Source organism: Tilletiaria anomala (genome assembly GCF_000711695.1).
Source record: "Tilletiaria anomala UBC 951 chromosome Unknown K437scaffold_7, whole genome shotgun sequence".
Lineage (NCBI taxonomy): Eukaryota > Fungi > Basidiomycota > Exobasidiomycetes > Georgefischeriales > Tilletiariaceae > Tilletiaria > Tilletiaria anomala.
The window spans coordinates 220,896-248,195 of NW_013547015.1; the positions used below are offsets into that span (position 1 = coordinate 220,896).

Here is a 27,300-nt window from a genome sequence, read left to right on the forward strand (position 1 = left end):
GACTGCTTTGGGTGAGACTTAGTGAAGTCCTAAGCCAGCATGTCAATGTTCGCTCGACTCTCGTCATCTCCCCCATCTGGCCTCTTTTCAATTCACCATGCTAGGATTGCGTTTACGATTCTGCTCTGGGTGGAACGACACCAGGTCACAAAAAAGAAATTCCACCAGGAACCAGGAATCGCAGGTTCCGGAACCAGAAAGTGATTTCTGGTGAAACCAACCAGACCAATATTTCTCTCGCTCCAGCGGACCAGTTCCGTAAACGCACACTAGATTCCCACTGAACATCGATAACACGCCAGCCTGTGAACTAAGAACTTTCGTGTTCTTGGTTTGACGAGCAGTCATCTGCGGTTGACCGTGGTGATGCGGTGAGGTCTATTGCACTTTGATCAACAACGCCTTCCGGAACCTCGTGACCTGTTCAAGGCGCATGGATGCTGCAGATGACATTCTTCTTCCTACGAGCTCAAGTGCCCTGCGCGACTTCAGTCATGATTCAGCAGTCGTATTCGAGCACATCTGGCCGCGCGATGCTCAGATGGAGTCGTCAACGCTCGGCGCGATGGCCAGCGCCGTCGGACCTTCTACCTATCGCTGCTTCCGTCCCACCAGCGATACGACCGGCATACGGGCATCAGCGCAGAATGCTCTGCATCGCTTGTGCGAACCCGCTTGACTCGACCTACAACAAGAACAATCTGCAATGGGCAGGTCCAAGTGACCTCTCAGTGCTCTTCAGCCGGGCCAGAGGGGGCAGAGCTGATGGTCACATGACCGGCACTGTTACCCTTGGCGCAGCCCATGCTCTTTCAACTGCATGTGTACATACAAGCGCGCAAGCCTTCAAGTACAGCACAAGTCGCTCAAAGGCTTCTCCTCCTCCACCTGCTCCCGAGCGTTTCAAAGGCCCATCGTCTTCGCCACTGCCACCGCCGCCTCCCAGCGCACCGATCCGCGATGGGAGCATCGAGGCAGAATACGTGCGCCTTGTTCTACCCGTACCAGACGGTGCGCTACTCGAACAGCTTCCTAATATTGCAAGGCATGCCCCGGAACATTCGGATTCTTCAGCAACACGAAGCACAGATGAAGATGGGCAGTCCAAGGAGAAGCGGGACAAGCAAGGCGGGCTATCGCCTCCACTAGCGCCACGGGAGATATTAGCGCGGGTAGATAGAAAGAATTTCTGGTTGATACAGGTGGCTGCTCCACCAAAAGGCGCGGCGCCTATCGTCAAGCTCATGAACAAAAAAGAGGTCCACGAGAAAAGTCGGGGTGGGAGCAAAGGCGGCGCAGCTGCCAAAGCTGCTGGGGCTGTAAGCCCTGCTGCCCATGCGAACGCAGCAGCGAAAGCTGACAGCGAACAAAGTGAGGGGGGCGATGGCTCCCAAGCCCCCACGGCTGGCGTCGGCGCATCACCGCCATTGAAGCAAAAGGAGCTCTCACTGAGCTGGTCTGTGTCGCGGCATGATCTCCAGCACAAAGTCGAGCGATGCGCCGCCGACTGCTCGCAAAAGGGCAACAAATGGCGCATCTCCATCTCCCTGCAAAGTCGAAAGCAGCGATTTGACTGGTTCGCAACGGGTGCGGAGGCCTTGCATCATGCTTTAATGAAGGACATCGAAAGGATCATGACTGCGGGCAACCCGCCGGACAAGGACGGAAAGATGACCGGTTGGGTGGTCAAGAGAGAAGGCGAGATCAGGTGGCAGACTGCCACCACTGCCATCTTCAACTTTACGCCCATCGGAAAGAAGCGTGGGTGAAGTGAATGAACTCACGCTGCCATCGACAACGCATGTAAATATCAACATTACGCAATTCGTGGCCTGTATGAGGCTAGACATTCATGTTCTGTTGCTCTTTGTCCGCTGTGCTTGTCTCGCACCCTGCACATAATTGCAGCTATGGCTCGAGTGGGTTGGGCTGATACATGACGGGGTAGGCCTTGCCTCGCACAGCCCAAAGCCCCCAATTGGCCTTCACAGCGACACGTGGGTCAAAGTCAGCTATCATCGGATGAAATGATAGAAGAACGGCAGACAATTAGCATGCATGAGCAAGCCCACAAACCTCACCAGACAGTGTAACTCACCCACGGCCCATTGCTGGCTAGCAAATACATTCTCTCCTGGCGTGATCAGCCACTCAAATTCCCCCCTCACACCTTCCACGCTCTCGAAAGCGAGTACGTCCCGCTCCACATCAGCAGGCGAGAATCCCGTCGAGATGAGTGCACACTTGGTGCTCAGGATCTGTTGGATGGCCAGCGCCCATTCACGCTGTGCTTGAACGATTGGAGCAGTGGTCAGCGAAGTGAGCGGATCGGTCGTATAACGCGGTACAGCGGGGGGTGGTTCGCGCGCGGGTACATCGCCACCGGCAGGTGCTGCGTCTGGCTCGACCGATCGAAGATGCTGGTTGCCGGCAGCGCCGGCATAGTACGTCTCGCGCGCCTCCTTTGTCCGCTTGGCGTCCTGCTCCTCCTCAAGCCTTGCTTGCGCCATCTCGTCGACGGCCACTTGGCTCGGGAAACCAAAGCCTGGGGAAAAGGCAAAGAAGACGTCCGTGTATGGATCGAAGGGCTCGAGTTGCGCGTGAACTTGCTCATAGTTGCATTGCAATGTCGTCAGCGTCAGACCTTCCGATACGACCAGCGATCGACTGGGCACACCCCAATTCGCCTTGCGCAAGCGATTCTTGTGCGCCGATACGTGCTGCGGCCCACCCGTGACGGCATTCATGTCAATCTTGTCCTTCTCGGAGACGGCTGGGCCGGCCGGGTGGAGCGGGTCGACGGGGATGACTGCTTCTGGACCGATGAGGAAGACGTGGAGGGGTACCCCTGGGAAACAGTAGGTGAGCTGGTCCCACACTGCTGGTGGCAGTGTCGCCTCTGCCCGTGCACCGACAACAAAGATGCGAACAACGTCCAACGAAGGCTTCTCGCCAACTTGCGGATGAAGAGTCTGCCTTAGCGCTGCATGGAAGGGAGTTCAAATGTAAACGTCTCGCATGAAGCTGCACTCGTTTATAAACACTCACCAATCATGCTCCTGAGGCCTTCGTGAGTCAGGCGCGAGCTCCGCTTCGTGTAAGGGCTGTTCTCATGAATCACCCCAGACACTGTGCAAGGGAAAGTGAGTAGCTTGGAAACGTGCCGTCTGGACCGTTCCGTCTCGATGCTGGTGAAGTTTCTCGTGTAGAAGAACACGTCCCAATTGCTCATGTTGATCACCTCCTCGAATCCTTGTGGGCCTGGTAGCTTGAATTCGTGCATCTCTCTCCCGCTTCGTAGATCGTGCTCGTCCTCATTTGCTTCCCGCAGCCTGGTGACGTACTTGCCATGCTCTGGGTCTTCCCTCCATTCCTTCTCGCTGTAGTGCGTAGGCCAGCCGCAGTCGGGACACTCGAATCGAACCGGTCTGCGGACGCCGTCTCGAGCCATACTGACCGGGCACGGAGCAAGCGCCCGGACTCGTTCTCCACGCGCTTGCATGGCCGGGATCGGAGACTTGGATAGAGGGTGGAAGAGGTCATCTTGGCTGAGAATCGGCTGCCGACGAGGGAAAGCGGTTTCTTGTTCTGCAGCACTGCTTTTCTTTCCAAAGGAAAGACCGAAGAGAGAACGTTGCTGGGGTGCAGGAAGCGTGGAAGGCCCGCTCAGAGTCGACCCGTGCTGAAAGGCCCCGTTGCGCGTGAAGAAGCTCGCCGAGAGCGACCTCGAAGTGCCGGCCCTCGTCATCTTGACCGTGTTCACTGCCTTTGGCAGTAGGTCAGCTGTAGATGCAATCTCAGTACCAGACCGTTAACGATCGCACCGTTGACAGTATGCGTGAATATGGAATGATGATGTGCATTTGAAAATCTGAGATCGTCTGAAGGGTTTTGGAGGTGATGGCCAGCAGCTTCTGTCCACTACAAGCCGCGCTACCGAAACAGTTGTGCCCCCTGCCTTCCGCCCCGCCTGCTTGTCTAATGCGTTTACATTGACTGATGAGGATCCACAGAAGCCGATGTCATCGACATCACTTTAACGTCTCCATAGCAGCCCAAAGTACCATCCCAGTTGGCGAGGTTCTCGAGCGCAGTCAGCCGGCACATCCCAGCTCAAACTGCAATAGCTAGACAGACATGGCGGCCTACGTCCTCGCACCCATCGCTGGCGCGTTCGTCGCGACTTCGTTGATATACTCGATGCGGCACAAGGTCCGCACAGACACTCAAGCCTTCGTGACCGCGCTCCAACAATCGCGCGCCGTTTTGGATAACCTGGACGAAGAGCTATCAGCGGGTTCCGAAGCCAGTGGAAACCGTCAGAAAGTGTTCCCACCGTCGTACGTGCGCCCGACACGGCCGACTTTAGCAGAGGAGATGAAAGCACGATGGAATGTGAGTACCAGACCGAGAGTCCCCGTGTTTCCAACGCATGCATCTTGACATCGTGTCAACCGCGCAGGAACATCTGACGGGCTTTATCAAACAAACCTCGGAAATTGAATGGGACTCGGTCTTCCGAAACGCCTACAACAAAGTTAAGGGCGTTGTCGAGGAGGTCGCACCATCATCAGAAAGCGCATTCTCTCAAATATCAGGCGGAGCGACGCTGCGAGATCCCGTGCCGAAAGCCCCCGGCGATCCTCGATTGCTGCAACCTAACACGTACTATCTTGGACAAGGCACGAGCTTGCGATGAGATGTGTGTACGTGACACAGAGGAATGGATAGAACATAGGCTTGACGCATTGAGGCAAACACTTTGTGCAAAATGACTCATGAATTGCTGTAGGTCCCTTATTTCTATTCCTGAAGCTACATGCTAGACCAAATGAAGGAGGTCAGATTCCGTTGAATTGACTGACACATCTCGAGTGTGGAACACGTCTAGTCCCTCGCAAAGCGGAAGCTTCTCCTTCTCACGGGCGTCTGCAAAGCAGCCGCAGCAAAAACGGTGCTCGACTAAGTTGGCGCGGCCGCGCTCGTGGTGGAAGCAGACAATATCGCTGCCCCAGGCGAGGCGGAGTCCGATTTGGCACTCGCCGAATTGTTGCTGACCGGCGCTCCGTAGTCACCAGCAGGGGCTGAGCCAGTGAGCGAAGCAACGGCTGCCTGTGAAGGTTGGTCCGCATCAGACGGTGCTGCCGCGCTGGCGGCAGAGTTGGAGCCGGAGGCGATGGCATCGCCTGCAGGGAAGCCACTGGGAGCAGTTGCGGTGTTAGTGCCGGCAGCCGACGATGCAGTCGCGGTTGCAGTCGGCAAGCCCGATGGGAAGGCTTGGCTGACTGCCTGAGCGACGCTATCGGAATTGGAACTGGAGTCGTCACCGTCGGTGCTGTCGGTTTGGGGCACGTACGAATCGCCTGCCGGAGAGTTGACAGCAGGTGAAGCTGCCAAACTGGAGGAAACCGTGCTACTCGCTGCAACGACACTAGAGGTGACAGAACTTGCAGTCCCTAGGCTTGGCGTCGCGGCGACAGGGGCAGCACTGGGGAAGACGTTGGAAGCAGATGTGACGGCAGACGGAATTGAGGAAGAAGCGACGGAAGTGGAAGACGCTGCGTCCGGAACATGCGACAGAGGAGCAGGAGCCGAGGCCACATTAGACGTAACCGGGTTGGGAGCGACTACATCCGTCGCTGGCGGCTCTGAAGCAGCCGCTACAGCCCCAGGAGCCGAGGAGCTCGAAGACGCAGAGCCATCACCACTGGAGGACGCGGCATCTCCACTAGGGTCAGGGATGAAGACGAGCTTTACACCAGAGCTAGGCTTGGAGGAATCAACCATTGTGGGTGAGGTGGCAGTGGTGTTCTGCTGTTGTGCTGCTCCGGACGATGTGCCAATCGTCGAAATGGACGGCTGGGTAGCAGACTGAGAAGCGGGTCCCACCGTTTGTCCTAAGAAAGGCTCAATAATGCCGGTCTGCGGGTCAAACAAAAAGGTCTGACTCAGATTGGAATCAACCTTGTCGGCGCCGCATGACTCCATACGGAGGGTCGAAGGAGGAGTCTTATCGACAGATGCGCAGACTATATCGCTCTTGCCTGTCGCGAGATTGTAGATGTACGCCTCCAGTGCGACACTCTTCAAGGTGTTACTGCCGGTCGTGACGTTGACAGGAACCATTGTGAGCGTGGATCCGGTTTGCGAGGTGGAAGGGCTGAGGAGCATGGACGCGTTCGCAGGTCCGCCAACCGTAGAACTCTGCGTCGTGTTGTCCATCAGCATTCCACCGCCGAGACTGCCAAGCAGACCTCCCGAGCTTTTACCAGCGGAGGAACCACTGGTGGCACCCCCAAGACCGGAAAGGGGAGTCAGAACGAGCGAAGCGACTTGTTGCGCCAGGCCGTTCTGAAAGAGACCGCCTGCGAGGGGAGCCAGGACGCCAATCACACCGTTAAGACTGGACGTGAGGCCATTGATATTTCCAGGTGAAGAGCTGCCAGATGCACCACTTCCACCAAGACCGCCAACAAGGCGCTTCTCGATGTACTCATTGTCATCTGATCCACTGTCGCTGTCGATGCCAGCATTGAGTTGGAAATGGTTGATTTCATCCGAATCACCGCCCAGGAGCTGGACATCAAAGCCGTTGAGTTTGATAAAGTCTTGGCCTTGAAGCTCGCCCTGACGGCGTTGCATCGACATGAGCTCAGCCACCGAGCGCGCTTTGAATTTCTTGCCTTTGCCTCCGCTGCCTGCCTTCTTCTTGTTCTTCTTACTCTTCTTGCTCTTCTTGCTCTTACTCTTGCTTTTCTTGCCCTTCGAGGACGACCTCTCGTCACTGCCCTTCGATTTCTCAGTCTTGTTTTTCTTTCTCTTGCCATGATGATCGTGGTAGATGCTCCTACGGCTGTACGCAGAGTCGGAGCCCGCTGCAGACCCAGAGCTAGAGTCAGAGTCGGCTGCAGCGTAATCGGACGCGTAGCCCGCGGCGTCAGACGAATCGCCGGATGACGCGGTGCTGTCGCCACCAGCAGCCATATCGTCGCCGGCGATCGCGGCCGGTTGCATCGAGCTCGAGTCGCTCGCAGGTGCGGTCGCAGCGCTAGTTGCAGCTGCGGGAGCAGGTGGTGTGTACGCGTCGCCTGCAGGCGCGGCTGCCGCAGTCGGCACTGCCGGTGCCACTTGGGCTTGCGTCGTAGGCGTAGGCACCGCACTGGTCGGAGGGTGCCACATACCATCGTCAAAGGTGTGCGTAGTAGTGATGGCAGATGCGACCGCCGCAGAAGCTGCAGCAATGCCACTCATAGCTGCGTTCGCCCCGACAGCAGCACCTGCCTCCATGGCTGACTCAAGCTCAGCAGCCGTGGCGGCGTACGGCACCATCTGGAGGTACTGGTTCGCCGCGTCTGCACCCTGACCGGCGCCTTGGAGCATCTGGCCGTTGCAAGGCACAGCCCGCCAGGCTGCGGACGTCGCGTCCGTAGTGGTAGTGTCGACGGCCGCCATCTGCGCCGCACCGATTTGCACGGGGCCAGAACTGGAGGTGGGAATAGCCATCAGCGGGTATACCTTAAATGTTGAGCCAACAAGGTCCGGCAGCTGATCATTATCCGCAGCACCGCTGGAGCTAGCAGATGAGGACTTCAGAAAAGAAGGCAGAGGTCAATTAGTTTCGTGGGGCACGTATTGCTCGCGGGGTTATGAGTGACTCACAGCATTCTGGTCCTGCGCCGGGTCAACGGCCGGAACGTAAGGACCAGCAGTAGATCCAGTGAGACTACCGTTTCCGTCATCGGTAGCTACGGCGCGAGCAAAGGAGCTCGCCTTCTTAGGAACCGCCTGACTTGAGGAGCCCGACCCGTAAAGGGCAGGAGCAACTGACTTTGCGGATGAAGTGCCACTTGAGGCGGCAGCGGGTGGAGTGGAGGAGAGCAACGGCTTTGCGAGGGGAAAGATGGCGTCGTGTCTGCTTGGTTTGACGGTGGGGAACTGTTGCGAATTGGCCAAACGATTACTACCACCGCCCACAACGTTGCCCTCGAAAGGCGACACATTGTCGCGGCGGACGATGACCCTTGCATTAACGCCCGCACTGGAGGTGATGGCCGAGGCTAGGAGGAGAAAAGAGGGAGACAGTTGAACCATGATGCCTTTCTCTGATCGACGAAGGTGGGAGAGGTGATGGAGTCTATCGAGATCAACTCGATGGGAAAGGAAAGGATTTTGGAGAGACTAGCTCGTCCGAAGTTGGTTAGGGATAGTGTGAGGATTGGGGAGGAGTGGAGATAGGAAAGAAGGCCGCCAAGCTAAGCCTGTAGCCAGGCGATTGAGGGGGGAAGGAATGAGTGTGCGATGCAAGGATGAGGGGAATAGGAAAGGTGAGTGATGGGAGGGAAGAAGGAAGTAGAGATGGAGGGTATTGTTACCATAGAACATAATAGCCAGATGGAGAGATATCCAATCCTTTGTTGGTGGTCAGCGGTCAGTGGCGGTCGTGCAGGGTTGCGGACGAGCAGATGGACGAGACACTCTCTCAGCACGGCCTCGACGCTCACTCCCACAAGGACTGGACACTTCAACCACCCCTTTCAAGCCGGAACCCGTGCCAATGGCAGGATTTCGAAGGCTGTCCGCGCCCTGCTGCCCCTGACGAGTCCCCTACTTCCTTTGGGTAGGCCAGGGCGGCGTCGTCGATCGAACAGGCTTCGCCCTGACCCATCCTTAAGCGTTTGAGCAGCCACGTTGCATCCCGTGAGACGGACAGCCGTGAGGGTTGTGTGGCCTGCTGTTGCCTAGGACCACGCACGCAGAAACAAATTTCAGCCTTGAAGAGTAGTCCGTTGCCAATTCAGGGCGGGTAGATTCTACACGACCCCCCGTCTGCCCTAAAGGGTATCTGGCTCCGCAGATCTTTGCCCCAGGCTCTGATGCAGTCACAGAGCGGCATACAGAGAGGATCAGTGAAGATCGCGATGAAGGCGTCATCGGGAGCCTGGAGACAGTGCGGCGGCGAATGCAGTGAAGGAAACATCCTTAACGAGCCGTTGGGGCACCAACGGTCGACCTTAAAAAGTGGGAGAAAGTGCGGGTCTGTGTGTGGTGGTGCCGACCGGTGCCGAACCATCGAGCCCAGGCGTGAAAACTCTTGTTGCCTGTTTCTCGTGCGGTCCATATTCTTGAGCCTCGAGGCTCTTCTGCATGGTGGGGGACATGGACAAATGCTGCCTTCTGGATGCGATCAGCAAGGCAAACCACAAGTGAGATGACAGAGATTCGGACAAGTGCGAATGCACAAACAAAAAGGTGGGTGGTTGGAGCACTGCTGAGCCGATGCGGCAAGTTCCGCGCGAGTGCGGAGAACGAGGCAATACCGCGATTGCGCCTGCTGGCTCGTGCTGTCAATTATGCCGCATGCTGTGTGTTTGACTAACTGCCTATACACCCTATGGATTCAATATGCTCATGCTCGTTCACATACATTCACGGCCACTTTCTTTCCCTCTGGAAGTCCTCCAGTCTGCGTAAAGTTTCTGCACAGTAAGGAACGAGGGCACAGCGAAGCAGTATGAGCGGATATGATGAACACCAGCGTCTTCGGACGAAGGCGGTGCGCTTACTGTCCAAGAAGAACTATCCTGCGGCGATCGCACTGCTGTACGAAGGCAGTATGAAGATGCTACAGGCGGGGGAGCAAGGTAGTGGCTGTGACTTGGCCATATACATGATCGACGTCTATGGACAGGCTGGTGTGGAACTGGATAAGACAAGCAGAGGTGCGACTGCTTCCGACGACCCGCAGACATGGTCGAATTGCACAGAGCTGAGCTTGGGTCTGTGCTCGATTACCCTTTCTTCAGATCGCATCTTCCAGATCCTCAAGCTGGCAAAGGCCGACTTTTGGCGGAAAAAGCTAACGGATGCAGCGGTAAAGTGGGTAAGACATTGTATTTGGCCATTACAAATGGCTTGTCTAACACTCTGAGATAACTTTCAGATGGTCGACCAAGGCATCTGGTGCCGATGGCGACCCAGCACTGCGCTACGAGGTTGCAAAGTTACTCTGGAAGGAAGGATCCTATTTGCAAGCAGAGCCCCATTTCCATGCTTCGATTCCCGCTCCCTCAGACGACAATGTCGCGTCCGACTCGACCGAGCTCCAGGAGGCTCCAGCGAATCTCGGCTCGATGATGGTTGATTGGCTGGAAGTACACGCGACCAAGAGTGTTGAGCTTCGCTCGCACGGAAAGTCGGGAGAGGATAAGGACGGACCAGACGCTGCAGCTATCCAGCGGATCGAAGCGGGTCGCTTTGCACTCAGAGGCCTCTTTCTGTGAGCAGACGCGGCAGTGCAATGATTAAAAACGGCAGGTGATACTGAAGACAGTCTCCGCGACCACCATGTGCAGGCTATTGATCGCAGGAAAAGTACCTGCTGCCCACTCTTACCTTAAAAGCTTCATCTCGAAGCTCGTCGCACACCCCGCATGCAAGACTCTGCCGCTGCCGATGGAGCCAAATCCGCGCACTTTCTCGCCACCAGCAGGCGTGAATGCTCCTCCCGCCCGGCAAATTACGCCTTCAGGCGAGCAGAGCGATTATGTACAACCGCTGTGGCTCACTGCGAACGCGGACATCAATTTCGCACAAATGTGTCTCGGGCTAGTAGATTGCGCTTGGAGAGTGAAGGGTGAGGCAAAGGGCTTGAGCCAGTCCGAGCGCGGCGCGGCGCGGGCTCCGGATGCGCTGCGTAATGCGTGGATCGCTCTGGCGCGGCAGTATGTCAAGCAGGGCGTGGCAGGCAGTGTCGACGACGTGGTAGGAGAGGTGAGCATATATTGAAATGGAGGGGAGGCGTAGAGAGCTCCACTGAAGCTTTCATTCGTTCACCTGGCTGTTGCAGGGCATCAATACTCTCTCAGGGCTTTTCTTTGATCTCCAACCACCAAGAGCCCAAGGCAACATGCTTGCCGACATGATGTCTTCCCTTTTCGGCGGATCGTCAAGCAGTCCAGCGGCAGCAGCACCGAAAGGCGCCAAATGGGTCACTTACAAACGCTATTCAGAGCCAGTCATCTTGACGGAAGAAGAGGACGAAGAAAGGACTGAAGCGGAAACAGACTCTCTCGCACAACCAAAGGGACAGTCGCAGGCGCAAGGGTCAAAGGGGGCCACGGCGTCTGGAGGAGCGTCAGCGCCTGTCGCGCCACCTGTCGAGGAGGATCTGGATTGAGCCGATTTGGCTTGTATTAAAAGCTGTTAATCAAAGACATGTGGATCACTTCGTCTCTAAATCATTCGAGGAAGAAATTTGACCAAGAAGTGTCGGAAACGAAATTCGTTTGGACTGAAGATCATTACATTTCAATTAGAGCGGAGCGATCGCGCCAACTGCGCAGTTCCTTATACATATAGTTGCAGATCCGTAGCGTAACTCCATGATACCGATCATCGACAAGCCAAATTCCTCAGCTTTCCTCGACACCCTAGGCAGGGTCGTATCCATCGCACTAGGAGATAATTTGCGGCATGGACCATTCGGAGATGTACCGCTCCACATCCGGGACGTCAAATTGTTCCGTCAACCACGAGAGGCGGCCGAAGCATGGACGCACCCTGCTCGCTGCGTTCGCGTGCGTTCATATATCGCAGAAGCTTTTGCATCCGGGACCGGATTTGCGATTGGTCGTCGGCGCCGCACTGGGTTGATTGTTCCCAACCCGAATGGTAGAACTCACCCGATTGTAGAAGCTTAACTGCCAAACCAGCCGCCAGCTCCCATCTGTTGCTGCGCATCGATGACAGCTAGTACAAGCTCCGCAAGCGATCAAGTCCTGGATTCCAGCTCTTGTATGAAATCCGATACAAACACTCGCGTTAATGCGCGAAGGTGATGGGGCATGGGGTCACTGTTGTATAGAGTCACACTGGCCTAGAATACAAGACATCCTCGCCTTCAATATGCCGTACGTGCTGCCACCTTACTACATTGCTGCTGGGCGAAAATACGACTATCTCTGGTTAAATGTCATCGTCCATGTTTGCTGGGATTTGAACAGTCTCGCCAGGCTTGAACGCGGGAAGACCTAAGTTAAGAAGGGCAGGGTAAGCTTCACGATCAATCACAAAGGAAAGACGAGCAAAATACACACCAAGGTAAGGGCAACTTGAGCAACGGAAAGCATCGCCGAGGAAACAGCTCCCACAACTGCTCGTTGCGCCTTTGGTCTCGACATGGATGCGCTTGACCTTCTTCTCCTTTCCGTCCGCGCCCATAACGGTCTCAATGACCTCGCGACGAATGACACCCGAATCTTGCTTCTTTGCGTCCGGAAGGTCATTGTCCTCCTCCGCCAATTGAACTATCTCCTGTTGCCATTGTCCAGTCCCAGATGCGGCAACGGCGTCCTCAGCGTCTTGCAGCTCCCGCAGACCGCATGTGCAGTCCTTGCATGCCTTCTTTCGCTTTGTGCCACCTGTAGCTGAGAAGCCTGGCTGGACCGGCGGACAGTCTGAGCCCCGCACCGCGTTCGGGTTGATCTTGTCGGCGGCAGTGAGGAGCGCTTCGGCATCTATGAGTGGGGCGTTGCTGTTGGGCGTCGTCGCCCACAGGGCTTTCTTCGCCGCCTTGCTACCGGCGCTTCTGTTTATCCCTGCAGCGCTAGCTCCGTTGAGCTTCCGTCGCAATGGGAGAGCTGTGGAAGCTCCTGTAGATCCATTCGATGCTTCGGACGACCCTGCTGCCACCGGCTTCCGCCCTTGAATCCGCTGCTGCTGCCCATTTCCCTCGATGCTCAACTCCGCGAAGCCTGCAATCAGAAGCTCTGCCTTGACCTTCTTACCAAGGACTTCGATCTCATGTGCCGTTGTGGTGTTCGTGCCCGCATTCTCGACTGCAATGCTGGAGCCAGGTTCTAGCGCTGAAAACAGAGCTGTGAGGAGGACCGCATTCTGGGCTTCTTGTAAAGGCATGATCAAGTGCGCCGACTGGAATGCGCTGTCCGTCAAGGAAGATGCTGCCACCAGTCAGAGAGGATCGCGTTTGATCAGTGGTTGCTCAAGGTGGAAAGCGCACGTATGGTGATCGTGCGACTCACCTCCGTCGGTAATCCTGTCGCTCATGTACATCTCGACCTGCTTGGCTCCCCCTGCGGACTCCTGCTCAACGACACGCTGATAGGAGCCATCCTGGGCTGCAATCATGGAGCCGACGACCACCACCGGCTTTGACGACTGGGCCGCTGCGTGGCCATTGCCATTGAGTTCCGTGGCATCCATTTTGATGTTCACTTCAATGTCGGGAACGGGTCGCTAGTTGCTAGCTTGACAATCCCGCTTTTAAGAAGAGTGCGGGTGTATGAAAAAAGTCGGAAGCTCGCTGCGAGCTCAAATACTAAAGCTCCAGATACAAATGCGCAATAGTTCAGAGATGTCCGTCAAAGCGCGCAAGCCTGTAGTGATAGAAACTAATACTGCCGAGCCGAAGAGTACAAGCGCGGTCGGACTTTGATGGAGCCCTCAGTGAGATTAGTGAGGTGACTGATGGCGGACTTGGCAGCCAAAATTTCGACGGACGTAAGCTGCTCCCCAGACTTTGACAGTCGAGTGTGGACTTCGAGAGTCACCGACTGGCGACCAATCACAACGCCACAACGGTGATGTGGATTTACACAAACGTTTCCAGCCTTGGTTAGGAGTTCGTCCATTGGCTGAATACTTGTTCACGGAGGCCCTATCATGTTCGGAATGCACCGCATGTACGGTTAGTTATTTGATACCTAGTCTGCATAGGCAAGATGCAGGGAGGACGATGCATACATTGACAAGATGTGGCGAAGAGATCGCACATTTTCCACGGCTGTGCAACCCTGCGTGAAGTGACAAGTAATTCTTGATCAGTACATGCGGGGGGAGATGCGGTCCCTGGCACGCTTGGTAATGACGCGCTATGGAAAAGGGCATCACGCGCACGGCGCGACTGATGCTGCTTTGAGCGTCCTGCGTGTGAACCCTGGTATCCTTATGATCCATCTCGAGGCGAATCGCCGGTGTACACTATATGAGGAGTAGGGACATACCCTCGCAGCCTCGAGCGATGGCTAGCTGGTCGCTGACTTGCCAACGCCTGCTCGTATGATACGCTGCATTCCCTGTGCACTTCACTGCTAGGTCGAAGGTTCTTTGAAGGGGACCGCTGTACGACATGGCTGTGGCACCCACCGATTTGCGAGACTGATCTCTACGCCTGCGAAGGGTGCCTATGACCGCGATTTGCGAGAGCGCAAATTGGGCATGACCGTGATGCAACTCAGGTCCAAGGGTCTCGGCGTTGGCTGTGTTGCTGATAGGTCATCCCCTGTCGCTAGCTAGCAGCGTGTTGCTTTTGCTGGTACCATTCGACCACATCTTTCGACACATGGATATCCTTCACCCCCTTCTCTTCGAAGATTTGCTCCATCATGCGATTCCCGCGCCGTGTCATATAGTCAATGGCGCTAAAGTCGCGTTGACGAATACCGCCGCCTTGAGATGGATGTTGGAATGCGTGACGCAGGTAGATCAAGAAGTTGATGCGATTTTGCTGCAGTCAGCAAAGAATAAATGGTCAGCGAGTGATCTGCGAGGAGCATGGGACAGGCTCTGCTGGCGACTTACCACGGGCTTCGTGCGAATCAGGCGCAGGCCTCTTCGGTAGAGAGAAAGTACATCCTTTTGAGCCTGCGTGAGTCGCGGCGCCATGCTCTCTCCACGATTGATGAGCCTGAACAGCTATCCAATGCTAGTAATTGGTACCTGAAATGTGCGAACGCGTAATTGAGACTCCGGATAAGTAGAAAAGAAGCGCCGCACAAGCATCGTACATGTAACATATGTAGAGATAGTCGCAACAACCCGAGCGGGGTGATTGCCTGATCACTGGCAGAGACGCACCTATAAAAAAATAGATTGGTGGGTGAGTGAGCATGGATGAATGGGGATGGATGACAGGCATGATGGTGGTCATGGAGCGCTTCCAAGCATCGTCACCCCCCTTGCCAGCTAAGGTGTAAAGTAAGGGTGGTACAAAGTTATTCCTGTGTATTCCACAAAAGGTACTCATTATGCTAACTTGTGCACTTCGCAGTGAAAAACAGCTGAATCACCCACTTACTCACACCCACACTCCACTCACCCACGACCCCCACCCTTTCCTTCTTCCCTTTTTCCCAAGGCGACCTTTGCAACCTTCCTCTCTTCCTTTCTCTCCTCACTCATTTTCGCGTCCTTATTGTGGGTTATGAGAGTCAACACCTCGCACAACCTCTATCATGCGATGCTAGACGAACATACCTCAGCCTGTTCTTTAAAAACAGATGATGAGGGGGGGTAGGAGAGGGGCTTGTTCTGCGAACTCGGTGGACCTTCCATCACCATGGCCGCCCGAGTTCCCATGCTTCTCTTCTCTCGGACATCAATCAACGCTTACTCTTCTTAAGTATATGCGATTACTCTTCTTTAACACGAACGCTGTCGTGTTGAGGGTCAGAACTTGTACCGTGGACTGCAACCGGCTATTGCCACTTTACACGCCTCGACCCTTAAGTGTTACAGCTACAAACATCTTAGGAGTTACGGCATCTGTCGTTGTGCCATGCCATAGTCAAGACAGCCGACAGTGTGCTGTGGTTTTCTGCCGATGTTATATACCTGTAGCACGAAAATACATTTTTATACATCTGTCGGCAATCGCACCGAGACATCAGTCCTTCTGTGCGCTACATGAAAAGGCTCTTTGTCGGTCTTTCGGCATTTTAATGTAAGAGAGTATGCTGCGCTGGTCAGGCGCCATTCGCTGGCAACCCGAATGATCCCTTCATTTGCTTATGACGTGCCATTTGCTGCAGCGGTGTAGTGGTGGCATTCTCAAGGGCAATTGAAGTTGCGCGTGATGCCATTTGCTTCCATCCGCTATTGCTCTTGTCAGATGAGCTGCCGTGGTGTAAAGGGAGACTACGTTGCTCATGTTTCCCGCAACTAGATCACGTAATTGAGATCTGCCGACACCAGGTCCAGTTCCGCGGGATTGGCCACTCGGGCACGCGTCGAAAGCGCAAGAGTCGAACGCCTACGGGGATGGCAACGAGGGAGACTGACGGATTTGCATTCTCATTGGGGATCAAGCCTGGAAGGGCGACGAAGGGTGTTAGAGAAAAGTGAGGCGATCAGGTCTTGCCTCCTTCGCTGCTGAGTGAAAGCGATGACGACACAACTCGAATGAGAGCCTCAAATAAAGCAAACGAGTTGAGACAGACGACACAGATGGCCCTTATGACGCGCGGATAGCCAGGCAGGTGACACTGCAGATCATAGTTTCCTGTCGACAATGACGCAGAGCTGTATAAGTATTCCTTGTTCTGAAGCGTACGGTTATTCTCTGGGCACGCACATTGGTGAACATCTCCTGCGTGACGGTGTCGCCTTCTTCCCAGTGGCATGCCATGTCTGCGCGTCCGCCTTGACCCAGATTCTCGAGAAGTTGGATCTGGACAATGTATTTGAAGCCTTTGATAAAAGAGCGTCACGAGTCAAAATTCAGCACGATGCCTTTTTCCTTCCGCCAGAACGGTACAACTAGCCTTTTGGTTGAATCTCTGATCGATGGTCGAAGAGAAGGAGATCGCAGTGCTCCAGGCCGTCAGCACAACTCAAGCGCTCCTTGTCGTGGCGTAAGTCTATTAGCTCACCGAGCATCTTCGCCTTGACAGAGTCTGCGAGCTCTTTCGTCAATCCGGACGGTCGTGCCTTGTATGCTTGCCCGATGAGGCGCGAGTTGAGCAGCTTGGCAATGTGGGGCTTGAGCTGGTCGGAAGGGAACCTGCATTGCAAACCAAAGACGGGGTCAGCAGGGGAAGGGCAACACGGAGCAAAGCAAGCTCTTTGTGACCTCAAAGACAAGGAGCGCACCCCAAGGACATGGTGCCGTGTACACTAGCCTCACTTTTGCGATGCTACGCGCTGCGCTGCCCTGGTTGACTCGGCAACTGAGCTGGACGTGCCATTGATGCTCAAAGGCGCTGATTGGTTAGCAGGTGTGCTCATTGTGGTTGTGGAGCCGCACGACCTGCTCCCTCTTATGTCGCGTGCTGGTCCCGGCGATGTTTGGGCTCTTTCCCGGGAACGAGGTCGGTGCGGACTCGGATTGATTTCGGAGAAAGGAGCCTGCAGCGTCGAGTCGTCGATCGAAACACATTCCAGGATGAAAGCAGAAGTGGTGCCGCGATATCGAGCGAGAGAGAGCATAACAAACATTACACTACTCTCTACACGGGTTCACCCTGGCTCTCGAAGCCAACAACGAAGTTGGCGGAAGGGCGGAACGACGATCGAGATCGTGCTTGTCATCGTCACCCGGCCGAGTCTTTACCCACCAGCGCGAAACGGCGAATGAGTTGAGATTGTGGTCACAAGACGAAACTGTTGGAACCGAGGGCCAGCCAAGGATAGTTAACGGGCTCACCACTGATTTCTACTCATCCTCAATCGATGGCAGATCCATCTTCAAGGACGTGCATGCGTATGCAGCGAAAGCAACTGTAACTGTCCGCTCAGCCGAAAGTGGTCTGACCGGCGAGCAACCTACGGGCCTGACTTTGCTGCTTCCTGCTGACGAGCCTACACTCGCTGGTACCGTCCGCGTTCGTTTGCTTGATCGTCCGATCGATCCGCGCAAGACTTGATCGAGCTGCACAAGACTTCCTTTCTCTATTTCTGAAGCAGGAATCCGCTCATCATGACTTCGGCAGCATCGTCAAGTCCGCAGGCAGGCGCCATAGGTGCCTCGCTGTCCAACATGCTCGACGAGGTTGAGGCCCAATTCACCCTCAGCAAGGACAAGTTACTCGAACTAACGCACCACTTCTCCGAGCTCTACACATATGGACTGGGAGTAAAGGGCGCCGATATGCCGATGATTCCTTCCTTCGGTGAGCTGCTCTACACACTGTCAGACCTGCCGATTTCTCAGCAGGTGCTGTTCGCTTACACTTGGCTACCTGTTTAGTCACGGGTCTTCCCGACGGGAAAGAGAAAGGCACATTCCTGGCCATGGACCTCGGCGGCACCAATCTACGTGTTTGCGAAGTAAAGCTAAAAGGTGACCATACATTCGAGATTCGGCAGCAAAAGTACCGGGTCTCTGATGCGCTCAAGAAGGGACCTGTTGCGGATCTGTTCGAATACATGGCCGAGAGCGTGGAACGCTTCTTGAATGAATTTGGAACCGAAACGGACGCTGGCGAAGATGAATTGCTGATGGGATTCACATTCAGTTTTGTGAGTGATTGAGAGAACTACTCATTTGATGGTAAAACGGAAGAAGCGAACGACTAATCGATATCCTTCCTCGTTGTTCAGCCGGTCGAACAAACTACGATCGACCGAGGTGCACTCCTCTTCTGGACAAAAGGATTCAACTGCCCAGACGCGCCAGGCAAGGACGTGGTGCAGCTCCTTCAAAATGCACTCGACAAGAAGCACATCAAAGTGCGGGTTAACGCACTAGTCAATGATACCGTGGGCACCCTGCTCACCCGCAGCTACCAGACTGGAGGTGCGATCCTGGGCGCCATCTTTGGGACAGGTACCAATGGCGCGTACTTGGAGAGCATCGAGCGGATCAAAAAGATCAAGGTCTCATCGCAAGGCCAGGCAGGGCCGACGCACATGGTTATTAACACCGAGTGGGGCAGCTTTGACAACGCGGTGAGCAAGACAGACTGCTTCAGTACGGTGGGCCAGCTTTCGCGGCAAGCTGACTTTGACATTTCTTTTTTTGATATCAGAGGACAGTTTTGCCTACAACTCAGTTTGACAACTTTGTCGACCGGACAGCTCTGAGGCAACGACATCATCTTTTCGAGAAGATGATCAGTGGGATGTGTGAGTCTGGTCTAGCGCCTGCCTCGAAACATCATCATTGATGAAACATTGGCCCGTAGACCTCGGGGAGGTCGCGCGGGCAGTCATTATCTATTTGATCGACAATCTGGTGCTTTTCTCCGGCTTCTCATCGGCGACCTTGAATACACAATACGGCCTGGACACCGCTTACATGTCCATGATCGAAGCGGACATCGACAATGGCAACCCGACGAGCGGCTCGAACGGCACGCGCGAGGTTCTGACACAGAAGCTGGGCCTGCGAGCCGAGCATGTCTCGGATGTGGATGTCGAGACGGTCCGGCGCATCGTCCGCTTCGTCGGGACGCGCGCGGCCAGGCTCAGCGCCACCGCCGTAGCTGGCACGCTGATCCACACGGGCAACATCCAGGACGATGGTACGGGTAAGCAAGTCAATGTCGGCGTCGACGGCTCCCTCGCAGAGCTCTACCCGCATTTCGAGGAGCGCATGCGTATCGCGCTGAGGGACATCGTCGGGGAAGACGCAGAGAAGCGCGTCAAGTTCGGTCTAGCAAAAGATGGGAGTGGCGTCGGTGCGGCTTTGGGCGCGGCAGCAGCAAAGAAACAACGCACAGCTGGCCACAGAGTAGAGTGAGTCAAATTCGGATCTCAGCGGTTTTCGATGTGCAGCATGTTGATCTTTGCTTTCCTTGCTCGTGTTGCAGAGCAAACTGAGCCAAAGAGTGCTCTTGCATCTGGTCTTGCTGATATGCAGCTCGTATCACTTTGTATCATTTGCGACATAACCTGCTCCAATTGCAAAAAGCAAGCATCCGAGCAGCCAACAATGAAAAATGAGAACCATGACCGTCTTCGCATGCTCCTGCTCTATAAGGCAATATCACCCTATCGTTGCTCCCCCCAACTTCTCCCGCAGCTCCGTTTCAGTTTTTTTTCAGGCTGGCCTCATCGCTCGGGCGCGGCTTGTCGTCCATGTCATAGAACTCGTCCTCCCCGTCCTCATCCTCACCATCCGAAATGAGCTCGTGCTTCTGCTTCTTCTTGCTCGCGTGTGTGTCTCCTCCCCCTCCTCCTGACGCAGCTGCATTCTGCTGTCCCGCAAGCACTGCGATCGTCCTGAAGCGCGCTCCAGCACGCACAGCATTGATCGCCGTCTTCCACCTCCGTCGGTAATTCTCGCGCAGGCCGGCACTGATGTCGTGCTCAGGCGCTACACCGGCTGGGTCTGTCAGCCAGGGATGCCTCATCGCCTCATCTGCCGTAAGCCTTTTGGCTGCATCAACCGTCAGGCACGCCTTGACAAAGTCCTTCGCCTCATTGCTGACTTTCTTCCAATAGCGGTCGTCTGATGATGACACAAGCCACAGCAGTTGGGTCAGAGTGCCGCTCGTAATTGCACGCGCGAATGGACGACTTCGAAACTCACGGAATTCAATCTTACCCCGCTGTGTCTCTTCCGACAACTTGCTCGGGTCGTCCGACCGGAATGGTGTATACCCGCAGAGGAGCTGAAGAGGAGCCAAGGACGTGTCAGCCCGTCACTATGGCCAAGGAGATTGGACTGGTATCCACGCACGGTGTAACAAATTACTCCTATGCCCCACATATCCACCGCCTTGCCGTGCCCCTTCTTTGCCAGAACTTCAGGCGCAGCGTATCCCAAGCTGCCTGCTACGCTGGTGAGCACCTCATCTTCATTTTTTAGATGCTTTGCGATGCCAAAATCGACGAGGACAACATTGGCATCCTCGGCCTTGGAGCGATAAAGGATATTCTCCGGTTTTACATCGCGATGTACGATGTTGTAGTGATGTAGATATTGAATAGCGCTTGTTACTGCTTTGATCACCCGCGCTGCGTCTACTTCGGTGAATCTGCCGCGTTGCAGTATGCGCTCGAACAGCTCGCCGCCGGTTGCTTCCTCAAATACGAGGTAGAACTGCGGGCATAAAGAGGCAAAACAGAGTCAGCAAGCAGGTTCAGCGCGCTGTTCCATGCAGCTCCTGGCCAGACCTTATCTTTCGATTCGAACCAGTCCAGAAACTTCACAATATGAGGCTGATCCAAACCTTTCAGCACCTCCATCTCGCCTTCCACGAGCTCCGTGTGACCTTTGAGGTTCTTTTTCGCAATGACCTTGATGGCAACATCGATGGGAGGATCTGCTGCTTTCCATGTTGCTGATCTGACGATGCCAAAAGTGCCTTCTCCGATGGTCTTGTTGAATGTGTACTCTTTCTTCTTACCTGCAGGGAGACAAAGGCGGCTTTAGCATTTAGCGACATCTGCAGCCGCATACTGCGCTCATTGCCAACAAGCTTGCTCACTATACGACTCTGGCTGCCGCGCGAGTGGGTTGCTGAGGGTGACCATTATGGCAATATATTTCTCTACTGGTCCCGAGAATGTGCTTGCGGATTTTGTCCGAGGTTGGATTGCACAGGACGACGACAGTGCACTCGGTAAGGCGGCAGAGTTCTTTGCTCGTCTCAAGCCAGGCCGCAGCGATGGAAAGCGCGCCGAGAAATTGGAAAGCCCGCTCTTCTCAATGGCAGTGCAAACCTGTTGAACCTGTCGCGATCTGGGCTGGTCAAGCATGTATCTCCCTTGGCCTTGATCGACCCAATCGCACCTCACCGATTGGCGTTTGATGGCGATCATCATCATGCAGATGGGCCGCAAAGCGGTTAGGTTGCCTGGTAGGGCGGATCGGAGTGCGGGGTGGGTGTGCCAGCTGCCATTTCGGCGGCCCGCTACACTGGTGCAGTGCCGCGTAGTACGTCTGTGGCGCAGCGCTTCGGCCTGGCTTGGGTGAGAGCTTCGTCTCTTGCAACTGATGAATATGGCAGCGGTAAACGTGAAATCCTGGGAGGAGGTTTTTGACTACGCTACAGCATGATGCCACAAATATTGTACGATTGACAAGGCTAATGTTGGTGCTCTAGACCTGGCAGACTTAATCGTTTCAGCCCATTCTGCTGTACCGCGCGGATGCGAACTGACAACCAAGATGGCGGCTGTGGCGGTCGCAAATGGATCCGCCGTCAACGCTGTTGCCGGGCCAAGCTGGGCTACAAGGGAAGCTCATATTGATAAGGTCATCTCGCGGCCCGGGCGTGAGTGATTGCCTCAGACAGAATCGAAAGCGTTGGAAGGCGGCCTTATTTTCTGACAGGATACGTGTCTGTCTGTAGCGTGGACAGACGAGAGCTTCGAGCCAGCCGAGTGAGCCATCTGACCAGGCTGATCCAGTATTCCACGCCGCCCCGTCCTGTCAGCAACCTTTAATGACCAACGGCCACCGAATGCTTCACAGAGTCAAGACCTCTCTTCGATCAAAGTGCAAGACTCTCGTTATCGGGGCCGGGGGCCTGGGATGCGAGATCCTCGCGAATCTGGCGTTGACAGGTTTCAAGGAGATCCATGTTATAGACATGGACGAGATCGATGTCAGCAATCTCAACCGGCAATTCCTCTTCAGGTGGGCACAGATGCCCCATTCAGCTGAAGTGAGGGAAACACTGATACACCCGCTGCACGCAGGGAGAAAGACGTCGGGAGACCAAAAGCAGTGGTCGCAGCAGAATACGTGGAACGCAGAGTGCCTGGAGTCAAGATCGTTCCGTGAGTCTGCCTGAAATGTACTCATTTCGAGTTGAAAGCATCTAACACCTACATTGATCGCTGCATGGATAAAGCTACCACGGGAAGATCCAAGATAAAGATGACGCGTACTATATGCAATTCAACATCATCATATGCGGGCTCGACTCGGTGGAAGCGCGGCGCTGGATAAACGCAACTGTGGTTAACATGGCGCAGGTTGATCCAGCGAACCAGGACGCATACAAAGCTCTCATTGACGGTGGCACAGAGGGATTTAAGGGCCAAGCAAGAGTAATCTTGCCCACCATCACTAGCTGCTACGAATGCTCACTCGATTTGCTAAATCGTCAGACTACATATCCCATCTGCACCATTGCCAATACGCCGAGACTACCGGAGCACTGTATCGAATGGGCCAGTGTGCTGGAATGGCCCAGAGTACATGGAGGTGAGTGTGAACATTGCAAATGAGTGGATGGCCTCACCACTGATACCTTGGGGTAATGGACTCAAAGACAAAAATATCGACAACGACAACCCAGATCACATCCAGTGGCTCTTAGAGCAAGCTTCCGCGCGCGCAGAAAGATTCAACATTACCGGGGTGACGTGGTCGCTAACGCAAGGCGTCGTCAAGAACATTATCCCAGCCATCGCATCTACGAATGCAATCGTCGCCGCAGCGTGTACCCAGGAGGCGTTCAAGTTTGCAACAACCGCCGCGCCTTTTCTTAACAACTACATGATGTACAGCGGCAATGAAGGCGTGTACACGTACACGTATGCGTACGAGAAACGCAAGGACTGCCCCGTGTGCGGAGGAGAGAGCAGAGAGCTCGAGATTCAGAAGGATTGGCCCATCGAGCGGCTCATCGAGATGCTCATAGAGACGAAAGACTTGTTAGTATTTTCTTAACGTGGAATTCGCTTCTCCTTGACTCCGGCTGAGAAATTTCCTCCATGGTCTTGCGCGAAGGCAAATCAAGAAGCCGTCTCTCTCTGGCGAAAAGGGTCCGATCTATTTCCAGGCTCCCCCACAGCTTGAAGAGCAGACGCGGCCAAACCTCACCAAGACAATTGGGGAAATGTTTGAAGATGGCGACGGAATCACCGTCACGGACGCCAGCCTTCCATTTCAGCTAGGCATTGTTCTCAAGTTTGTCGCATGATGCTTCCACCTCTATTCACAGCAACTCGCAGCCTCTACCAGGGCCTGCAATGCATTGCGTCAAGATGCTGACGCGGATTATGAAATGCAGGATCACCCGTCTAGATGTACGCTACAGAAGACATGCAACAACTATGCAGTATACAAAAGAAATACGGTTCAGTCTATGCCATCCCTCGTCCACCGCTCGTGAGGACCAGCTTCTTCTTGCTCTTGGCGCGAGGGGCTGCAGTGGCTCGGGGTCTCCCTGAGGATGATTCAGGCTGCCCTTCTCTTCCGTCGTCTGGCCCAGCTCGTGGCGTGGATGCGCTGCTTGCTTCCGGACTACCCCCTGACCTGCTCGGCGGCGTGTGGCTACTCCCAGCTCCCACCCGCGGTGTAGCTGTGCCGGACCGCGGTTGCTTATTGAGACCGCGCCCTTCTTTCACAGTTCCGGTGTTGCGCCGCCCGCCGGATGTGGCTCCAAGCAAAAAGTCTTCCTCCAGTTCAAGCCATGCATCGTCCACGTCGCGCTCCCACATCTCGTCCGCGTCGCCGCGGTGTCCGCGCTGCAGTGCCACGCTGAACGCAGTTCGGGATTGAGCTCGGGTTCCCCATACCGTTGTCGCAGTTGGACCTGCTTGATTAGTGATGCCAGCTGCTTCATCTGCATCGTGGGCTTGCCGCGGCACTGCGGGGAAGTCTTCTGTCGGACCGCCGGGATGCACCGGAAATTCTCGTTCTGCTCCCACCAGAGCAGCTTCTCGGAACGACGGCGAGGACAACGAGCTGTTCTCAGACCCCCCACCTCTTCCGCTTCCAAAGCTTGTTGAAAGTCTAGCCGAGCCATTGACCGCGCCGTAGCTGCTCGCCAAGTCGGCGCTAGGCCAGTTATGCGTGAGCTCCTTGTACTCTTGCGCTGGACCCATCCGATTGCGCGCGGATGTCTCTGCTGCTTCCTGCTCGTCCGCTTTCAGCTTGGCGCGGTCTTCCTTACGCCCTCTATCCCGTCGGCGGCTCTTTCGTTGCCGCAGGGCTTGCATATATGGGTTGAGCACTTCCGGGCTCAGCTTCAACGCCTTTCCGTCCTGCCCTTCGCCATTCGTCGCCCACCAGTCGACCTCGATGAAGACGACATCCGCTGCAGTGGGGATGTGTGTCAGATACTTGCAGCGCCGTCGCAGATCCTCATTCATACTGCCTTCGTCGGCACCAGACACCTTGACGTGGATGGTGTGTGGAAAGGCAGAGTACGAGCCGTATTTGCTGTGAAGCACCTTGATGTCGAGCGGATGCAGAAAAATGTTCTGACCGGACGCGGCCTGGTAGTAGAAGTAGGAGGAGGGGGATGGTGAGGGTGGGTTGACATTGCGACGTGTCCGACTAGTGTCCTTGCGTAGCTGTTGTTGTGGTTGCTGCTGATTTTCTAACGATGGATTTGGAATTTGACCTCCTTGCGACTGCGGCCGAATGGCCAAGAAGACTGTTAGGTTTTCATCTATCTGTATTGGACTGCTCTTGACCATCTGTCGACTTGGTGCACCCTGCGCGTCGTCCTCGATCACGCTTGGTGCTTCGACAAGAGTTGTTGTTGGCGCAGAATTTCCATGCTCGCCCTCATCCACCTCCTGCCAGCCTTCAAACTGCCGCTTCTTTCGCTCAATAGTGCTCCGCACACCTTGCGTATCACATTCCACTTTGACCTTCTCAATCTGCTCCATGACCTTGCGTTTGGCGACCTGAACGAACTGCAAGCTCAGCTCATCTCTTTCACCCAGCATATTCTCCAGGGAAACCTTCTCCACCTCCAGCTGACTGAGGTCCTCGTTGAGTGCGTCTTCAATGAGGGCCGGCGATGCAAGCATAAATTTTGCAAAGGGGAGCACATCCGGCTGAAAGTGCCAAGGGGCGGCGTGCGGAGGCATGAAATCGTCCTCGGAGTTGCCCGGCCAGAAAGACGATTGGGGTAGAGCAAGCGTCGTAATTTGGGGTCGTTCGATCAGCCGCATTGGCAGGTGATTGTGGAGATTCAGCTCCTGCAATATCTCAAAAGATGCATGGGCGTCGCTAGGCTCTGCGTTCTCCGGTAAGACTTTTGGAGTCCATCGTCTCGCTTCCTGTTGCGGGTCCCACCACTTGACCGCCTTCAAGTCTTTGGCGTAGACGGCATCCCAACATATCGGGCAGCGTCTCCAGCTTTTGGCGCTCAGGGCCGAGGCGGTATGCATCAGTTCACACGCTGGCGTGCTGCTCCCGGGTGGTGTGGCCAGTGCGCCGACTCGACGAGGTGGCGCTCCGGGTCGATTGTATGAACCATTACTGGACTCGAGGTGCGATGACCGCGAAAAGTTGACAGTTCCTGTGTCTTCACCAAGCGCGAGATAGTGCAGCATACATGGGTAGCAGTACACATGGCCGCATTTCGTCATGCGCGGCGCTGTGGGCGGAGACAAGCAAATGGGGCAAGTAGCACCCTCGTGCTCGAAGGTATGGACGCTTGTTGTTGCTGCTGCATTTGACGATGAAGACACAGCAGAGAGCGCGGTAGATGTAGGAATCAGCACCTGTAGGATGTCTGACCAATTCAAATAGATATCAGGGTCGGCAAAATGGGCAGTGTAGTCGCCGGTGGGCTTCACGAGGAAGCGGTACTGAGCATTAATATATCCTGTCCGGAATGAAAGACAACTGTCAGCAAAAACCTGAGCTTGTATTGTGCATCTCAGACTCACGTTCTTTGTTGAATGGCACGTAATTAGCAGCTCTGCGGCCACGCCTCGCTGACTGAGGAGCCGGTGGTCGCGCTCGGGGTGGCAGCGTGAACGACAGCAGCTGTGCGTCGCAGAACAAAGCAGCGTTCAGATTCTTACGCTTTTTGATCCAGGGCGAGGAATACTTACGTGGTTCAGCGTCTGACCTCCTCTCGCACTTCGAGATTGCGCATTGGATACCTGGACGTCCTTTGCATTCATGCTTGCGAGGTTGCTGATGTGGTGGGCGGGGCGTGGGCGAGGCTGCTGGGACATGGTCACAACCAATGCACCGAAATCGTGCTGCTAGCGCAGCTTTCAGAGCCTAGCAAACAACCTTGCTCAACTATCTCGTCGCTTCAAAGACAGAAAAGTTTCGCGACACGTGGTGAACGCACGCTTTGGTAGGAGATCTACCGCGTCGAGAGGAAGTGGCGCGTCACGGATTGACGAGAGATGTGATCGAGTTTGGAGCGTATTCTTATGGCCAAGTGGCCGTAAAGGTCGTGGATTTAGACCAAAGATGGGTCCAGTGGCCCTCTATATGAGGCCTCCCCTTTCGGTGTGAGAGGTGCACACCGCCGTGGCTGAGCTGACCAGCTGTCAGCTGCTCTAACCCTCGAGGTGAATTGGTCGGGGTGACTGAGGCGAAGCAATGGGATTGGAGCAGTGACGCTGGCCGGCACCGATGCTCACCGCTTCTCCCGGTGAAACTGTTACAGCGGAAAGACAGCGACCATCAGACTTGCACACACTCTCACTGGTGGGTAGCACTTCATGATGACGAGATGACTCGAGTCTAGCTCGGTACAGCATACAAGCTTCTGACTGGGATGCCCACAGGCGATGGAGCTTGGCGATCATCAGGGTTGAGGGAACGGCAAAACCCTCCGAACCAGCTCAGCATGCCTGACCGGACCCCCGATGCGGGGCCTTCCCGACTCCCAGAGCGTG

At 55.1% G+C, this 27,300-nt stretch overlaps 13 protein-coding genes across 13 annotated transcripts; 6 read left to right on the forward strand and 7 right to left on the reverse strand.

Moving 5' to 3' along the window:
* Positions 1 to 417: 417 nt before the first annotated feature.
* K437DRAFT_253944 (uncharacterized protein) lies at positions 418 to 1,847 on the forward strand. The gene has a single exon (XM_013390128.1). The coding sequence runs from the start codon at positions 495 to 497 to the stop codon at positions 1,767 to 1,769; it is 1,275 nt and encodes a 424-aa protein (XP_013245582.1). The 5' UTR covers positions 418 to 494; the 3' UTR covers positions 1,770 to 1,847.
* K437DRAFT_253945 (uncharacterized protein) lies at positions 1,788 to 3,841 on the reverse strand. The gene is made up of 3 exons (XM_013390129.1): positions 3,049 to 3,841; positions 2,099 to 2,983; positions 1,788 to 2,012 (listed from the first exon to the last, which is right to left on the reverse strand). The coding sequence occupies exons 1-3, from the start codon at positions 3,746 to 3,748 to the stop codon at positions 1,909 to 1,911; spliced, it is 1,689 nt and encodes a 562-aa protein (XP_013245583.1). The 5' UTR covers positions 3,749 to 3,841; the 3' UTR covers positions 1,788 to 1,908.
* Positions 3,842 to 4,042: 201 nt separating this feature from the next.
* On the forward strand, positions 4,043 to 4,749 carry K437DRAFT_253946 (uncharacterized protein). Its single transcript, XM_013390130.1, has 2 exons — positions 4,043 to 4,395; positions 4,463 to 4,749. The coding sequence occupies exons 1-2, from the start codon at positions 4,138 to 4,140 to the stop codon at positions 4,697 to 4,699; spliced, it is 495 nt and encodes a 164-aa protein (XP_013245584.1). The 5' UTR covers positions 4,043 to 4,137; the 3' UTR covers positions 4,700 to 4,749.
* Positions 4,750 to 4,962: 213 nt separating this feature from the next.
* Positions 4,963 to 8,091, reverse strand: K437DRAFT_266408 (uncharacterized protein; the record flags this gene model as incomplete). The annotated part of the gene is made up of 2 exons (XM_013390131.1): positions 4,963 to 7,587; positions 7,660 to 8,091. 2 exons carry the CDS (start codon positions 8,089 to 8,091, stop codon positions 4,963 to 4,965), a joined length of 3,057 nt encoding a protein of 1,018 aa, XP_013245585.1.
* A 1,329-nt stretch (positions 8,092 to 9,420) lies between these two features.
* K437DRAFT_292855 (uncharacterized protein) lies at positions 9,421 to 11,227 on the forward strand. The gene is made up of 5 exons (XM_013390132.1): positions 9,421 to 9,719; positions 9,804 to 9,876; positions 9,941 to 10,276; positions 10,353 to 10,770; positions 10,847 to 11,227. The coding sequence occupies exons 1-5, from the start codon at positions 9,512 to 9,514 to the stop codon at positions 11,174 to 11,176; spliced, it is 1,365 nt and encodes a 454-aa protein (XP_013245586.1). The 5' UTR covers positions 9,421 to 9,511; the 3' UTR covers positions 11,177 to 11,227.
* A 22-nt stretch (positions 11,228 to 11,249) lies between these two features.
* Positions 11,250 to 11,826, forward strand: K437DRAFT_163469 (uncharacterized protein). The gene has a single exon (XM_013390133.1). The coding sequence runs from the start codon at positions 11,382 to 11,384 to the stop codon at positions 11,697 to 11,699; it is 318 nt and encodes a 105-aa protein (XP_013245587.1). The 5' UTR covers positions 11,250 to 11,381; the 3' UTR covers positions 11,700 to 11,826.
* A 7-nt stretch (positions 11,827 to 11,833) lies between these two features.
* Positions 11,834 to 13,410, reverse strand: K437DRAFT_231853 (DUF689-domain-containing protein). Its single transcript, XM_013390134.1, has 3 exons — positions 13,041 to 13,410; positions 12,096 to 12,959; positions 11,834 to 12,029 (listed from the first exon to the last, which is right to left on the reverse strand). The coding sequence occupies exons 1-3, from the start codon at positions 13,219 to 13,221 to the stop codon at positions 11,965 to 11,967; spliced, it is 1,110 nt and encodes a 369-aa protein (XP_013245588.1). The 5' UTR covers positions 13,222 to 13,410; the 3' UTR covers positions 11,834 to 11,964.
* An 895-nt stretch (positions 13,411 to 14,305) lies between these two features.
* K437DRAFT_266411 (uncharacterized protein) lies at positions 14,306 to 14,682 on the reverse strand (the record flags this gene model as incomplete). Its single annotated transcript, XM_013390135.1, has 2 exons — positions 14,306 to 14,524; positions 14,599 to 14,682. 2 exons carry the CDS (start codon positions 14,680 to 14,682, stop codon positions 14,306 to 14,308), a joined length of 303 nt encoding a protein of 100 aa, XP_013245589.1.
* A 1,567-nt stretch (positions 14,683 to 16,249) lies between these two features.
* Positions 16,250 to 17,022, reverse strand: K437DRAFT_266412 (uncharacterized protein; the record flags this gene model as incomplete). Its single annotated transcript, XM_013390136.1, has 4 exons — positions 16,250 to 16,297; positions 16,370 to 16,485; positions 16,668 to 16,798; positions 16,922 to 17,022. 4 exons carry the CDS (start codon positions 17,020 to 17,022, stop codon positions 16,250 to 16,252), a joined length of 396 nt encoding a protein of 131 aa, XP_013245590.1.
* Positions 17,023 to 17,440: 418 nt separating this feature from the next.
* On the forward strand, positions 17,441 to 19,681 carry K437DRAFT_253954 (uncharacterized protein). The gene is made up of 6 exons (XM_013390137.1): positions 17,441 to 17,906; positions 17,984 to 18,255; positions 18,337 to 18,684; positions 18,765 to 18,861; positions 18,921 to 19,473; positions 19,548 to 19,681. Exons 1-6 carry the CDS (start codon positions 17,714 to 17,716, stop codon positions 19,555 to 19,557), a joined length of 1,473 nt encoding a protein of 490 aa, XP_013245591.1. The 5' UTR covers positions 17,441 to 17,713; the 3' UTR covers positions 19,558 to 19,681.
* An 85-nt stretch (positions 19,682 to 19,766) lies between these two features.
* Positions 19,767 to 21,216, reverse strand: K437DRAFT_277463 (Pkinase-domain-containing protein; the record flags this gene model as incomplete). The annotated part of the gene is made up of 5 exons (XM_013390138.1): positions 19,767 to 20,188; positions 20,270 to 20,351; positions 20,420 to 20,782; positions 20,857 to 21,089; positions 21,171 to 21,216. The coding sequence occupies 5 exons, from the start codon at positions 21,214 to 21,216 to the stop codon at positions 19,767 to 19,769; spliced, it is 1,146 nt and encodes a 381-aa protein (XP_013245592.1).
* A 637-nt stretch (positions 21,217 to 21,853) lies between these two features.
* K437DRAFT_220214 (uncharacterized protein) lies at positions 21,854 to 23,618 on the forward strand (the record flags this gene model as incomplete). The annotated part of the gene is made up of 7 exons (XM_013390139.1): positions 21,854 to 21,959; positions 22,038 to 22,068; positions 22,160 to 22,324; positions 22,387 to 22,467; positions 22,542 to 22,897; positions 22,965 to 23,349; positions 23,426 to 23,618. The coding sequence occupies 7 exons, from the start codon at positions 21,854 to 21,856 to the stop codon at positions 23,616 to 23,618; spliced, it is 1,317 nt and encodes a 438-aa protein (XP_013245593.1).
* Positions 23,619 to 23,699: 81 nt separating this feature from the next.
* On the reverse strand, positions 23,700 to 26,941 carry K437DRAFT_292862 (uncharacterized protein). The gene is made up of 3 exons (XM_013390140.1): positions 26,497 to 26,941; positions 26,329 to 26,428; positions 23,700 to 26,264 (listed from the first exon to the last, which is right to left on the reverse strand). The coding sequence occupies exons 1-3, from the start codon at positions 26,620 to 26,622 to the stop codon at positions 23,782 to 23,784; spliced, it is 2,709 nt and encodes a 902-aa protein (XP_013245594.1). The 5' UTR covers positions 26,623 to 26,941; the 3' UTR covers positions 23,700 to 23,781.
* Positions 26,942 to 27,300: the final 359 nt, after the last annotated feature.